At 36.1% G+C, this 14,969-nt stretch overlaps 1 protein-coding gene across 1 annotated transcript; it reads right to left on the bottom strand.

Moving 5' to 3' along the window:
* Positions 1 to 65: 65 nt before the first annotated feature.
* LOC125192083 (vacuolar-sorting receptor 3-like) lies at positions 66 to 4,441 on the bottom strand. Its single transcript, XM_048089537.1, has 12 exons — positions 3,933 to 4,441; positions 2,781 to 3,473; positions 2,616 to 2,704; positions 2,439 to 2,508; positions 2,281 to 2,364; positions 2,130 to 2,206; positions 1,976 to 2,057; positions 1,308 to 1,390; positions 1,158 to 1,224; positions 914 to 1,042; positions 723 to 832; positions 66 to 552 (listed from the first exon to the last, which is right to left on the bottom strand). The coding sequence occupies exons 1-12, from the start codon at positions 4,240 to 4,242 to the stop codon at positions 454 to 456; spliced, it is 1,893 nt and encodes a 630-aa protein (XP_047945494.1). The 5' UTR covers positions 4,243 to 4,441; the 3' UTR covers positions 66 to 453.
* Between the last annotated feature and the right edge of the window lie 10,528 nt (positions 4,442 to 14,969).

Below are 14,969 nucleotides of genomic sequence, written 5' to 3' on the forward strand. Positions count from 1 at the left end.
AAATTCATGTCAATTACACATCACATTGATAAAAAAATCAAAATAAGCAGAATGACCATTATATCTACAGCAAGTCGGTTACTTGGAACTTTATTTCATCAAATAAAATCATATTCATACCCAACACCATTTAATCCGTGGCATATGGTAATATACCATTATTAACTAATGCTACAAATAATATATGGTTCGATTCTCCTTGCATCAAGAAACGATGAAGATACACGTTGCAGAAACGAAAAAATTTACTTAAAAAAATAAAAAAGAAGATCAAATGCAGTTTCTGGGCACAGCCAATAACAGGCTACAACAATGTCCATGTTTCCGACTAATATTTTATGCAGCGCCCCTGTCTCAGGCGTGTCGCATATTTAAAGACATCATGTTGATTCTCATTCTATCCAAGGTAAGGTACACGAGCCCCCACAGCACCGTTGAATTGAGAATCTCTAGTCAAACACGATTTTCATCTACGTGATTTGCTACTTCATTCTGGCTGTCCAGAGGCATGTATTGAGCCATTATAGCCCTGATCTCTGAGTCCATATACGACTGAAAATGCAATTAGGGGAAAATTGTTATGATGGTAACGAGTTGAGATTCAATATATGTTTCAACTATATAGTTATAAGCATGAAGCAGGAATTTGTATGAAACTGAACCTCTCCAACATGTATTTCAACGAGAGATTCGTACTACTGATGTACAGATCGAAAACTTACCCTCAACCTCTGTTTGTACACGAGATAGCCACCACCACCAGCCAAACCTAATACAATCAGAACAAGCCAAACAGCACCCCAACCATACTTCACCTCTGAAGCACTGTGACCTGCACAACAATAGAATACGAATAAAATAAGGAAAATTCATACAGATAAATCGTAAGAACAAATCTTGAAGTTGAACTAACCGATGCAGGTATCATGGTCCCTCATATACAGCAGGCCGCTGCTACAAGTACACTCGTAACTGCCCCATGTGTTTCTGCAGTTGCATTCGTTGCATTGACAAGCTTTCTTCTCCTTACATTCATTAATATCTGTATGTTAAAAGGTAAACCAAGGTTATAAATGCTACACAATAATCTTCTGGCTCCATTTTCGCATCTTTTCAATGAGCAAAAAAAGGATCATATCTTGTTGGAGGCCGTTTACCTTCACAGTTTTTAACACCGTCACCTGTAAATCCTGGAGGACATGTGCATTTTCCATCTTCGCTATCCTGTTAAAAAATATAGTGAACAATTTCATTCGTATCCAAGTTTAAGCTTGGGATGAGGACACAAAGTTTTAAGAATCACTGACCAAACAAGCAGAGAAAGTGACCCCATCCCTCTTTTCATGCCAACAGCCTCCGTTATGTATTCTGCATCGCCCAGGCCCACTTGCTGCACATGCAGAATGAATCTGAATAATATTCTAATAACACTACCTCAATGGCTTAACCAACATACTCGTTCCAGCTAAAAAACTGAGGAATACAAAACTATGAGACAAGATAGATAACTTAAAATTTTAGATTCCCCCATTACATCCAAATAGCCCAAATAGCAGCGGTTATACAGGCTACGTGTAACACGTGTTAGAGAATATATTGAAGAATATGTTGCAAATTATGATGTGTTTTTGAACTATTAATTTAGAATGAAAATGGTTGTAAGGAATTACACCAAACCAATGGCAAAGTTTTATTAGTAGATGAGCTGAAATCCATATCCAATATCAGACATTTAGGCAACCACTTGTCATTGTGACTGAGGAATTTTAGAGCTCTACTTTCTTGGAACCTTAAGAATAAGTTGAACAATGTCTCGTACGGATGCTTAAGTTTTTGGCTTTCCTTTCAGATCTCAATTACCATAGTGGCCAAGAGAACAGTAGGTTTTAATGTTCTAAAAGGCAAGATAACTTTACCCCGTCCCAAACTACTTGGTAAACAAATTAACACATTAAATCCTTAGCATACGGCATACCAGAACAAGATCTGTAACCATCACCCTTCAATTGCACACCATTAACTATTGGACATTCGCACGCTCTTCCTCGAAATGTGTCCTGAACACCAAAAAAAAGTAAGAAAGGGATAAAAGTTGACACAAACTAGTGTTTGTTTAAAAAAATCATCACCTTGCAAGCTGTAATATTTGCAACCATGTCTTGCCAGCAGCCACCATTATTGTGCAAGCACTCATTCGTTTCTACTTCTGCAGCTAGAGAGTATCAGTAACGAGTTTATAGTCATTCCACTCAACCTTTGAATTACTCAGAAAAAGCATACCGCCATTTAAACAAACAGATGGCTCTGTAGTTTCTTCAAAACCAGCACATATAGCTTTTGAGACAGCACCCTTCTCCAATTTTCCTAAAAGAAGACACGTTAGGGAAAGTTGACATTTGAATACTATGATGCATTTCAACATAAGGCAGCAAACAGACCTCGATATTGGCGGTTATTCACGACAAGCGTAGGCAAAATGGTCACATCACCACGCGATCCTTTACCAATCTACAAAGTTTCCACATTTTACGCATATGAAATGACTGTTAACAAACCATAACATAAAAGAAAGAATGCGAACAATTTTTCCACCAAAGAGAAGTTCAAATACTCACTTGAGCTTCTTGCTCTTCTTTCAGAACTGGATTGTCAGCATCAGCATCAGGGTCGCCCATGCACTTTTCGATTTTACTCAGGTCAAGACCTGGCATGAAAGCAACCATATAATACTTTCATTTTGTGCTGAACCAACATGTTTATGAAGAAAGAGTGAAATCTACCTAAAGATTTGATAACCTCTTCAGCACATTCTTTGCCGTATTTCTTCTCCTTCATGGGGCATCTGATATGAAAATCAGTCACATAGTCCCACCAGACCCACGGCTTTCGGGTCTCATTAGCCACTCTGAAAACACATAGTTGTCTCAAGTTCTCAAGCACCACATCTTTTCCATCATAACCAGAGGTGAAATCTTGCTCCGGGTCCGGAGCACAGTATCTACCATGGTTGAGGCACTGGGACTTACATTGTTTGCTCACGGTGAACGCCTCAGGGCAGTACCACGTTATATAGTGCGGAGTAAACTGGGTATAGCCACCTTGCTCAAGCATTTGGGCTGCACCCTTAAAATCCTTCAAAAACTCCATCAACATATCACACTTAACCCCACACTCATCATTGCTGTTAGTCCACAGTTCATATTCCACTCGATCATCCGGGTGGGGTACGGCTTCCCTCCAGTCGAGGTTTACATTCACCATATCTCCTTTACTCAGCACATTCTTTAGTTTCTCACCAAAATTTTTATCAACCAGCGCAGAAGGTATTGTTATATTTTCAATATATTCTGCAGATGCATGACCCTCTTCAGGTGAGTCCATCGTGATCAACGGTTCATCACGGTGGTCAGCCACTAGAACAGCAGCTGCACCAGCATTCTGGGCATTCCAAACTTTTAAGGAAAAAAAGCAATCTGCAACATAGATGATAGATGCAAGTGTTATCTTTGAAGAAACTGACAGACATAATAACTCTCCAACTCCTTTACCCTTAAGCTAACTTAGCTAGAAAAACTTTCTAAATTAAGAAAGTTCTCCACAGAAAAGACAAGAATGTCTCAACAATCACAAGACAGAAAATCCTGAAATTGCTTGACACAGAAATTATCCCAACAATCACAAGGGTAGATTAGGAAATTAAAAAAATTACCTAATTTAAACCGTCAGACACAAAATTAAAATTCATATGCAAATGCAATTCCCCATCCCCCCTATTAAATCGAATTTAAAGGAGGCATACAAGATCATTACCAAACCCAACCTCAATTAAGAAAGATCTCATAAAAGCATATCACAATGCAATATCAAATCTAGAGTAAGCTTATTCTCTCTAATACCAAAATAAAATAAAATTACACACACACAGAAAGTACCTCCACGATCAACAAGCACAAAGGTGGGTAAAGCTCCAGGCTTGCTCTTGAAAGAAATCCCAGAAGTTTCAAATTTTTGACAGCCCTTTGTATTCTCCTTTGGATACACCACAGCACCAGCCATGGTTCCACCATATTTTGGAATCCCAAAGTTGCCGATGGCACTATCGTAATTTCCTCTAATGCTCTCCGGTGTAAACACTCTCAGACTGTTCTTCTCCACCAGAAACTTACCCGCCACTAATTCCACCCAAATCAGCACTAGGAAAAGCAGCAAGATTGCAACTTTCGATCTTCCACAACGCCCCATTTCCTTCAACAAGCAAGAAGGCCAAGATTTTGGTTCAGCTCTTTCCTTTGGAAGGAAATTCGCTAGATTTCTTGCTTCAACTAAAACACGCAGTGAAGTGAGTATTATGCGTGGGATTTCTGTGGTGTTGAGACTTGAAAATGGTACAAGTTTGAGCAGTGATTTCAGAAAGTGTTGGCGTAAAATTTGAAACGAATTTGACGATATTTTATTACTCCAATATGCTGGAGTTGTCTATTTCTTCTTTCTTGAAAATACATAAAACGTTTTTTGTGCTGCATATAATATCTTATCACCAAAACCGAAAAAGAATTTTTAAGTATTTTGATCAAGAAAATAATACTACTAAACAAAGTGAAAATACAGAAGTGAAAATATCGTGAATGTGCGACAGGTGATCACTGACGATATAAGATTTTTTAAGTTTTCTAAAGCTTTACTTATTTATTTGTGATGAATAAAAATACAATTTCATGTAAGGGTGTCTTTGAATGGGTAGATAGGTTGTATTTAATTCAATCTAGTACAAGTTGGTTAAATTTTCTGTGTGGCCCGTTCAATGGGTAAGAGCACGTTGAATTAAAGCCGGTGTTTATTGTCATGACAAATTGAATAATAGTAATAATATGTGCAACATTATACCAATCTTAAATTACGTTAAATTTACTAATATAATCCTAAGTTTTGGAAATATAGAAAAAGTCAGAGGATAATTTAAGAATTTTCCACTATAGTTCGGCTTAAATAACAATTAAACATGTGATATTAAGGCTATCGATAACATATCATCAATTCAAACGCAATAAATAGAAATGGAAAACTAAGAGACACGTTTCTACGAAATGACGGGGTTCTTATATAAATAAATGATTGGGGTAATGGTGTGGTCCCCATCACATCTAATTCTAATTTTATGGAGTTGTTAATTAATTGGATTTTGTTAGGTCGAGGGCTTATTTATCTATGTACCCTAATTTAATAAAAAAAAGTCTATAATATATCTTAACCAGTAACCAGTATAAGTGACTATACAGAACTCTACTATGATGTGTAAAAAATGCTTTGCATTACTGTTAGGCGGTAGCTATTTTTAGAGCAATCCTTAGTTGACTAGAGAAAAGATATTCCCCCTGTTTCGTCATAGTTAAGGCAAAACTTTTTGTCACGGAATTTTAGAAATGAATATTAGGTAGGTTAAATAAATAGATAAAAAAGTAAGAGAGGGGAAAAGGTGGAGAGAAAATAAAGTATAAAGTGAATAAAGTAGAAAGAATAAAGTAAGAGAGAGTAAAGTAAGAGAGAGTAAAGTAAGAGAGAAAAAAAAATTACCATATAAAGAAATGACTTAACTATGAAAAAACTTCTAGAAATAGTAAAATGACTCAACTATAGTGAAACGATTATAGATGCCATATTATCTGATAATACTTTGAATCGGTTAAGTAGTTGAATCGGTTTATATTTTAAATTTTTGAATCAAACAAACCGCTTAAATTAATATTGTTGGAAAGAAATCACAAAAATTAATATGATTGATTCCAAATTGATTGTATACCATAACTAGAATAGGACCTATGATTTAGTTTTCCATATGTAAAAATCTTAAAAATCTTATGGCTATAAAGGATGTAACCCTAGCACATATTGTAATCAAGCAATAAGAATACACTTTTCCGGTCTCTAATTATTTCTTCATGGCATCAAGAGCAGGAAGAATTCTGGCTCAGAGAATTCTCATCATAGCCGTGTAATACCCAATTCTCTCAGCCTTTTACTAAAACCAGAAACAGAACCCAAACCTTCACCTTAAAATGTCAGACTCTGAAGAGGAGAAACCAGCAGTAGAATCCTCAAAATTGAGGACAAAAATCCTCAAAATTGAGGACAAACAAGAACGTTACTGTGGCGTTCAAATTAAACGGGAAGAACTACCCGTTATGGTCGCGCTTGATGAAAGTCGCGATAGGAAGCAGGAGGGGATATTCACATATCCAAGACGAACCGCCGGAACCAGGCAGCAAAGGATATCGGGATTGGGAAGAAACCGATTTGATAGTCTTCTCTTGGATCGTCGATAACATCGAAAATGATATTATCGCCGATTTCGCTCACCACCAAACATCCAAGGCTTTGTGGGATAATCTTGCAATCACGTTCGAAAGCAAGGCGGATCCATATCTGATTTACGACCTGGAGGACAAAATAATCTATATGAGACAGGGAAATCTTGATCTTGAGACGTATTACCGTCGAATCCACGGATTGTGGGTGAACATTGATCGAACTCAAAAGCAACCCGTAACGTGTTGTGATAAGGGGATCGGGCAGTATCGGCAGCACGCAAGTGAGAAGCGACTCATCAAATTTCTCACTGGATTGAATCAAGAGTACGACCACATCCGTCGGGAGATCCTTAAGCAACAGCCATACCCCTCAGTCGAAGAATCCTATGGGTGGGTGAAGAAGGAGGCGGCTCGACAGAAAATCATGCCACCGGCATCCGCTCCACCCACCGGAGACTCCACTGGCGCTGGGAGCGCCGATGCATCATCGGGGGAAATAGGCTATGGATTCGGGGCTCAGAGGGATCGAACAAACCATGGAGGACCGGACAACAGAGGAGCGCCGCCACCTGCCGGAGCCACACACCAATCCGAAGGAAAACCGGACAAGAGCAAACTTTGGTGTTCCCATTGTGGGAAGAACAAACACACAAGAGAGACTTGCTTTCTCCGTGTAGGTTACCCGGAACGGTGGGATGAGAAGCAAAAGGCACGAACTCAAGCAAGATTCGCCGCTGTTGGAATCGATGAGATGGGTCACCGACAGAATGCCCAAATTCAAAACAGGGGCGAGGCGAGTGGAGGAGAAACCCAGGCGAATAACACCCTCCCTCACCCGGAAACCAACGGTGGTGGCGGCGGCGGAGTTCGGGTCGAGAATTTTGTGGCGAGAACCGGAGGAGCGACGGAGTCGCAGAATTGGGGCAGCGGCGTGAATAGTGGAGGTAACGGGTTTGGTCAAGGACCAAACCCTAATATTTTTAATCTTCCTAGATTATTGCATATAGAACCCCAAGTTTGTGTAAAATATACTCAGCAACCCCACTTCCCAAAAAATAGGTCCCTGGATTTATTGTATTATGATAAGTCACCTAGAAATATCCTAAAATCCGAAATAGACCCACATATTGACCAAATTGACACTCAAAATCGTTTTGCACCTCTGATGAATATTTCCGCTGCATTTAACGTGCAAAATAGTGATAAAATTGATAAAATGGGATGGATTTTTTATTGTGGAGCCACGGATACTATGACTCCGAAGAGAACGGATTTTAGTGACTTTACTGAAGTTACTAAAACTTATATTCGAACTGCGAATGGGGAACTAATTAAAGTAGCAGGGGCTGGAACTATAGAAATCTCTCCAAGTCTTCGTTTATCAAATTGTTTATTTGTGCCAAGCTTATCTCAAAGATTGATGTCAGTAAGCCATGTCACAAGAGAACTTAATTGCACACTTCTGATGCATCCGAATAGTTGTATTTTACAGGATATTCGGACGAGGAAGATCGTTGGGCGTGGCACTGAGAGCCAAGGACTTTACTACGTGGATGAGGTAGCTCAACATGGCAGTGCAATGCTGGCTCACGGATCCACGAAAGAGGAGGTTTGGCTGTAGCACAGAAGACTAGGACACCCTTCCCATGGTTATTTTCAGCTTTTGTTTCCAAATTTTACAATTCCTAAAGACTTTTCTTGTGAGACATGTGTTTTGGCCAAAAGCCACAGACAATCTTTCAAACCTTTGAATACTCGTATGAAATTTATGTTTGAGCTTGTGCATGCTGATGTTTGGGGCCCTGCACCTGTTATTGGGGGAAAGGGTTTTAGATATTTTGTTACATTTATTGATGATTGCACTAGGATGACTTGGATTTATTTCTTGAAACACAAATCTGAAGTGGTCGAAAAATTTATCCTTTTCTTTCACATGGTCCAAACCCAGTTCCAAACCACCATAAAAATCCTACGTTCTGATAATGGGAGGGAATTCGTTAATAGTGACATGTCTGAATTTTTTAAAACAAAGGGCCTTGTTCATCAAACTTCTTGTGCCTATACACCAGAACAAAATGGGGTAGCTGAAAGAAAAAACAGAACAATTCTAGAAGTCACTCGTGCCCTCATGCTTGAATCCAAAGTCCCAACCTTTCTTTGGCCCGAAGCCGTGGCAACCTCAATTTACCTCATAAACCGACTCCCCACCAAAATCCTCAACAAAAAAACCCCTCTTGATATCCTCTCTCAACAAGCCAAAATACCTGAAGCCCTTAGTATGCCACCTAAAGTCTTTGGTTGAACTGTCTATGCCCACATTCCCAAACATGAAAGAACCAAATTTTCACCTTGTGCTACCAAATGTGTTTTTGTGGGATACGGGGTAAACCAAAAAGGTTACCGATGCTTTGACCCGAATACGAACAAAATCATCACCACTATAAACTGCAATTTCCTGGAAATCGAGTTCTTTTATCCACACCACCTTAGTAGTCAGGGGGAGCAAAATCCTAGAACTAATTATGGGGACTGTCTAAGTTGGTTTGTGCCACCTCCAAGCCCTTCAATTGAGGAACCAACAGAGACCATTGCGGTCACTGTCGCCGAGCACGCCTCTCCACCAGAGTCTACTCAACCACTTCCCGATCAACCTCAACCGATATCCCAGGTATGCCCCGTACCAATTTCTGAGGAACATGCTGTAGTCGATACTAACACTGCAGAAGAAGAAAGAAGACAACACTGTTTACAGTGACACTGGGAAGTATGTTCTCCCATATCGGATTACTCGGGGTATTCCTCCAAAGCGATATTCTCCCGAGAAAATTGGAGCAAAGAGCAGATATGGAGTTGCAAATTTTGTACAAGGGAATTTGAGTAAAATGGCACGTGCATTTGAAGCGGCACTCTATGAGGAAGAAGAGATTCCACAGACTGTTGAGGAAGCGATGAAGCACAAACACTTGAGAGAGGCGATGTTTACAGACATGAAAGCATTGATGAAAAACAATAATTGGGTGAAGGGGAAGCTGCCAGAAGGGGTCAAAGCCGTAGGATGTAGATGGGTGTTCACTATCAAACGGAGACCAGATGGCTCTGTTGAGAGATATAAGGCACGACTTGTCGCGAAGGGATACACTCAAACATACGGGGTTGACTATGCAGAGACTTTTTCCCCGGTAGCAAAAATCAACACGGTAAGGGTCTTATTCTCAGTCGCTGCCAACAAGGATTGACCACTTCATCAGTTCGACGTGACCAATGCCTTTTTGCATGGAGAATTACCTAAGCCCATTTATATGGCTCCTCCACCTGGTTTTTTAGATGAGTTTCAACCCGGAGAAGTGTGCAAACTCCAGAAGACGTTGTATGGACTAAAAGCAGTCTCCCAGGGCTTGGTTCAGCCGATTCACTAAGGTGATGAAGAAGTATGACTACAGACAGAGCAACTCAGATCACACATTGTTCCTCAAGAAAAAGAATGGGAAGATCACATGCCTGATTGTCTATGTCGACGATATGATCATCACGAGGGATGATGAAGAAGAAATTGGCGAATTGAGAAAGAACTTGTTCAAAGAATTTGAAATGAAGGAACTAGGTCTTCTCAAATATTTTTAGGGAATTGAGGTTTTGAGATCAAATAGAGGGATCTTCATTAATTAGAGGAAGTATATCCTGGATCTTCTAGCAGAAGTGGGCATGGTAGACTGCAAGCCAGCAGATACCCCAATGATACAAAATCATGGGCTACAGATAGTCGAAGGGGCGAAGCTCACAGACAGGGGGAGATATCAAAGACTGGTGGGCAAGCTCATTTATCTCTCTCATACTAGACCCGACATTGCGTATGCTGTGGGAATAGTAAGTCAGTTTATGCACTCACCACAGGAGGATCATTGGGAAGCCGTATTACGTATTGTACGGTATCAGAAGGGCATTGCGGAGCATGGGGTATTGTTCGAGAAGCATGGGCACTTGGAGATTAATGGTTTTACCGATGCAGATTGGGCAGGAAATCCAAATGACCAAAAATCCACGGCAAGGTACTTCACAATGGTAGGGGGAAATCTTGTTACTTGGAGGAGCAAGAAGCAGAAGGTGGTAGCACTTTCAAGTGCTGAAGCAGAGTTCCGTGGAATCAAAAGTGACCTCACTGAGATATTGTGGTTGAAGAGGCTTATGATGGAGCTTGATCTTTATGTATCAAAACCGTGCAGACTGTTCTGTGACAACAAAGTTGCGATTAGTATCTCTGAAAACCCGGTCCAGCACGACAGAACTAAACATGTGGAAGTCGACAGACACTTTATCAAGGAGAAGCTTGAAGCCAAGATTGTTGAATTCCCATATGTGAAGTCAGAGAATCAGCTGGCAGATATTCTAACCAAAGCCGTGAGTGCGAAGTCTTTTAGAGAAGTACTAAGCAAGTTAAGTATCGGGAATCCGTTGCTTAACTTGAGGGGGAGTGTTGGAAAGAAATCACAAAAATTAATATGATTGATTCCAAATTGATTGTATACCATAACTAGAATATGATCTCCTATGATTTAGTTTTCCATATGTAAAAATCTTATGGCTATAAAGGATGTAACCCTAGCACATATTGTAATCAAGCAATAAGAATACACTTTTCCGATCTCTAATTATTTCTTCAAATATCAATGATAATAATGATGAAAAAAGAAATGGGATCCTGACGGGACCAATAGATGTCTTAATGATACCGACTGAATTAATATTCAAAACCCTAAAAATATTATGATGTTCAAGCATATTATACCCAATAATTTGTACGGTCGAGGTTTTGATATATTATCTACATGTTTATAATTAATTGTTTCAACGTGTTTCTCGTTACGTGTCGGTCGTGTGACTCGTGTCTCTGTTTTGGGAAAAATGTCAAAATCAATTATAGATTGACGAGATTAAAACAATTTTACAAGGCAATAAGTATATGCAATCAAATTTTATACAATCAAAAATTGATTTATTTGAAAAAAAAAAAAAAAATTATTTATGCATTTACTTAAAAAGTATAGACATACATACAGTATAGGGAACGTGCATAATATTATGGTCTTTGTGTATAATTTTTAAAAAAAATTTAAACCATAAAATGTAATTAATGCATACTTTAATTCAAATTTGAAAAATAATAGAGAAATAATTTAAATAAAGATTAAAAATTAAAAATGAGGCCAAAGACTAATAAATTGTTTTTAATTTATTAACTAACTATATTTATTATTTTAATATTTAATTAACACATTAAAATAACTAATATAATCTTATTTTGATGGTACAAAATTTGATTGTTTATCATTACTCTTTACAATGTCTGTGAAAAAATTAGTAGTATAAAATATTGTTGGTGTGCTGCACTCTTGCTATCGAACAATATTAGTTAATGAGTAAAATTCGTTAGTGTCACATTCACACCATGTAATACTATACATTAAACCCTTTATTAATTGTATAGACTAATTCATTAATTATTTATTTGAGTTTATTAGTACTATAGAATACTACTCCTATTATTTGTTCTTGATATGATGATTCAACTTTTGATTAATTCATATCTCGTTAGAATGATAGGATAATTGGGAAAAAAAATCTAGTAATAATGATAACAAAAATAATACAGTGCTAATTAATTATTAATATTATCGATTATAAGAAGTAAATGTGTCAAATTATATACCATTGAATGATTTGAATCACACTTTCTACAAAACAACTAAAACATGAAATTTTATATACGTCGAGGCTTCCATAACATACCCTCAATGAACCAATCAATAAACAAATGTGAAAGAAAAATCTCATTAAAGTTGTCTTCATTTGTAATTTTAGTTAAAAATAAAAATAATAAAATGATACTCCATCTTATCTCTTTTGCTAGCTAACTGTGACCACATATGAGGGCTTACGTGGCGGTGGACGTCGAGAGGGGAAATCACGTTCTCCACCTGCCAAATTTATTAGTAGTACTACTATAGTATTTTGATTTTGTTGACTTGATATATGGAGTATAATTTTTTTTTCAATAACATTTCTAGCATAATCTAATAACGAAAAAAAATATTTCACTTTTTGAGTGGAAAAAGAGTATTATTGAAATCATCTTCCAATATTTCCTTCCATGATGTGCGGAAAATTAAATTTATATGGATCACAAATATTTTACAGTGACAAAATGGAATACTAATACGAATTATAGATATTTCTTTATCTCGTATGTGATTAATAATTTAACATATAATTAAGAAATTAACCGAGTACAGTTTCATTGCCTTGTTCAAATTAATTAAATTACGAATGTAATAGTTACAATATCATTGGCGCGCGTGTTCGTAGTATAAGTTTTTAACGATCTACAAATCTAGCTAGATTACATTTATTAAGATAAATAAAATTGAGATTAGTAGACTAAAAGTTATGAACGTACAAAAGACTCATTAGATAAAAAAAATAAAAAAAAAACTGAATTTCAGTAAAGTTATAAAATGAATTGTTATAAGATATTGTAGCCAATTAAAACCAAAAGATACTAGCTAATATATAACTATCTCAAATCGATGTTAAAAGAAAACTGAACTATGGTGCATTTCTTCTATCACCAATTAATTTTAGGATATAATTCATATATTTTTATCGTAGTATGTGATAATGTTAACTGATCCAACAGTATATTTGGATTGAAAAAAAATTATTGTACGAACAATATATTGATATTAAAAAATAACATACTTATAATTATTCTACAATAATATTATGACAAAACTGAAATTATTATATAGATATCATAGACCAGTGCTCTTATCATCAATTTAATATAGAATCATGAAATTCATCGAAATCTGTGAGTTATAACCAAGAATCCATGATTGTGGCATGTGGAATATTTATAGAAGATATAGGAATAATTTAAATAAATGATCTTAATGCATGGCAAGAAATTGTTTTATATGTTTATAATCAATTAAAGGTCATTATTATATATATACACATGAAACACATGAAAGCAAAGGGACGTGATCATGTCATAACCCATATTTATGATGATAACCTAATAACTCTTATTTTATAGACGAAAAATATTACTTTATGGACAGAATATCATTTTATGCATGCTGAAAAAATATCATTTTATCGTGTATAAATATTATTTTTAGTAAAAATGATACTTTTGACCCATAAAATGATAGGATTATTAGGTTATCACATAAATATTAGTTATGATATGATCGCACCCCTACTGAAAATTGAAATTATTTTCAATCATCAATTAATTTTTGGGTAGAATCATGGAATTTATGGATTTTCATCAATTATAACCATGAATTCATGGTGTGGTATTTCTGGATATAGGAATAATTTAAATAAATGATCTTATGCATGCCAAGAAACTATTTTATATGATAATAATCAATTAATGGTCACTACTATATATACACACCACACACATGAAACCAAAATACTTGACTGAGATTGATTACAACATACAAAATGGCAAGGCTCGAGGCATCTTTCTTCGCACTTATCATTTGCTTCACTCTTATTATAGGTACAAGTTTATTATTAATTACTTTTGGAAGAATATATATATTGGTGTATCCTAATCCAAGTTTATACATATTCAATTTTATTACTTACATTTTAATTATATAGTAAATTATATATTGAAAATTGGTGAATCCTAACCGAGGTTGATGTACCGTGCATTCATGTAATACACATCTTTTTGCCTACTAAGAATCAAATTTATTTTCTTGTGCTCTCTTGATCTCGCATTAGAAGTCTCATTTTATTATATTATTGAGTCTTACAGTAAATATTTCTTTGTATTTGTATTATTCGATAAGTGAAACTTATATTTTATTCATGTTTCATTTATTCATGTTTCATTACAAAGCTTATATTGCACCCACTTATTCCATCCATAGCAAATTCAGTTAATTTCATATAATATTATGACGACTTTTAGTGGAGAATTATTTTTCAGAATATGATAATCCCTATGTTTTCCCTTCTAATATGATTACACTTTATTTTCGAATGATTTGCATCCTATGAGTGATTAATTATTTTCATGACACCAAAATACATAGTTAAAATTAAATTTAATTAAATTAATTTGTTGACCGCAGGTTGTTTGGCTCGTGGGGGAAAAATTTGTTCGTTTGATTTGACCGCTCCTTGTAATTTAAATGATCCAAATTCATGTGTAAATGTGTGCAAGAAAAGTGGTCTTGGTGGATCCAATTTTGTTGCTGCATTTTGTGGCACTGATTTCAGGAGATCTACCTTTTGCACTTGTACTTATAATTGTTAACCAATACTAGTATAAATTGGAAACTTATCATTCCTATTTCCTACAATAATATATTGTTATTTTGTGTTAATTCTATTTCTCACAAAATGCAAAACGAAAAATGGCAATTAAATTTTAATTAAATTGTTGTTGCACTTGGTTGAATTCTTCCTTTTTCTAATTCATTATTACGCCATTATTAAATTTTATAACCTTTTACTTGTATATGCATACACATGGCATACAAATAGTGGGGTTGGACATTTTTGTTCGGATTTCGTTTTAATAAATTACTATGATTTTTTTATGAAATAATTTATTATGATGAATTATAGACACAATGCAAG

Source organism: Salvia hispanica, chromosome 6, assembly GCF_023119035.1.
Source record: "Salvia hispanica cultivar TCC Black 2014 chromosome 6, UniMelb_Shisp_WGS_1.0, whole genome shotgun sequence".
NCBI classification, from domain to species: Eukaryota; Viridiplantae; Streptophyta; class Magnoliopsida; order Lamiales; family Lamiaceae; genus Salvia; species Salvia hispanica.

Excerpts from the sequence above, each read along its gene's own strand:
- LOC125192083 (XM_048089537.1), bottom strand. The coding sequence starts at position 4,242 with ATGGGGCGTTGTGGAAGATCGAAAGTTGCAATCTTGCTGCTTTTCCTA. Across the intron at positions 2,705-2,780 it reads AGAGGTTATCAAATCTTTAG|GTCTTGACCTGAGTAAAATC; the intron begins GTAGATTTCACT and ends CTTTCATGCCAG. Across the intron at positions 833-913 it reads GGACCATGATACCTGCATCG|GTCACAGTGCTTCAGAGGTG; the intron begins GTTAGTTCAACT and ends ATTGTTGTGCAG.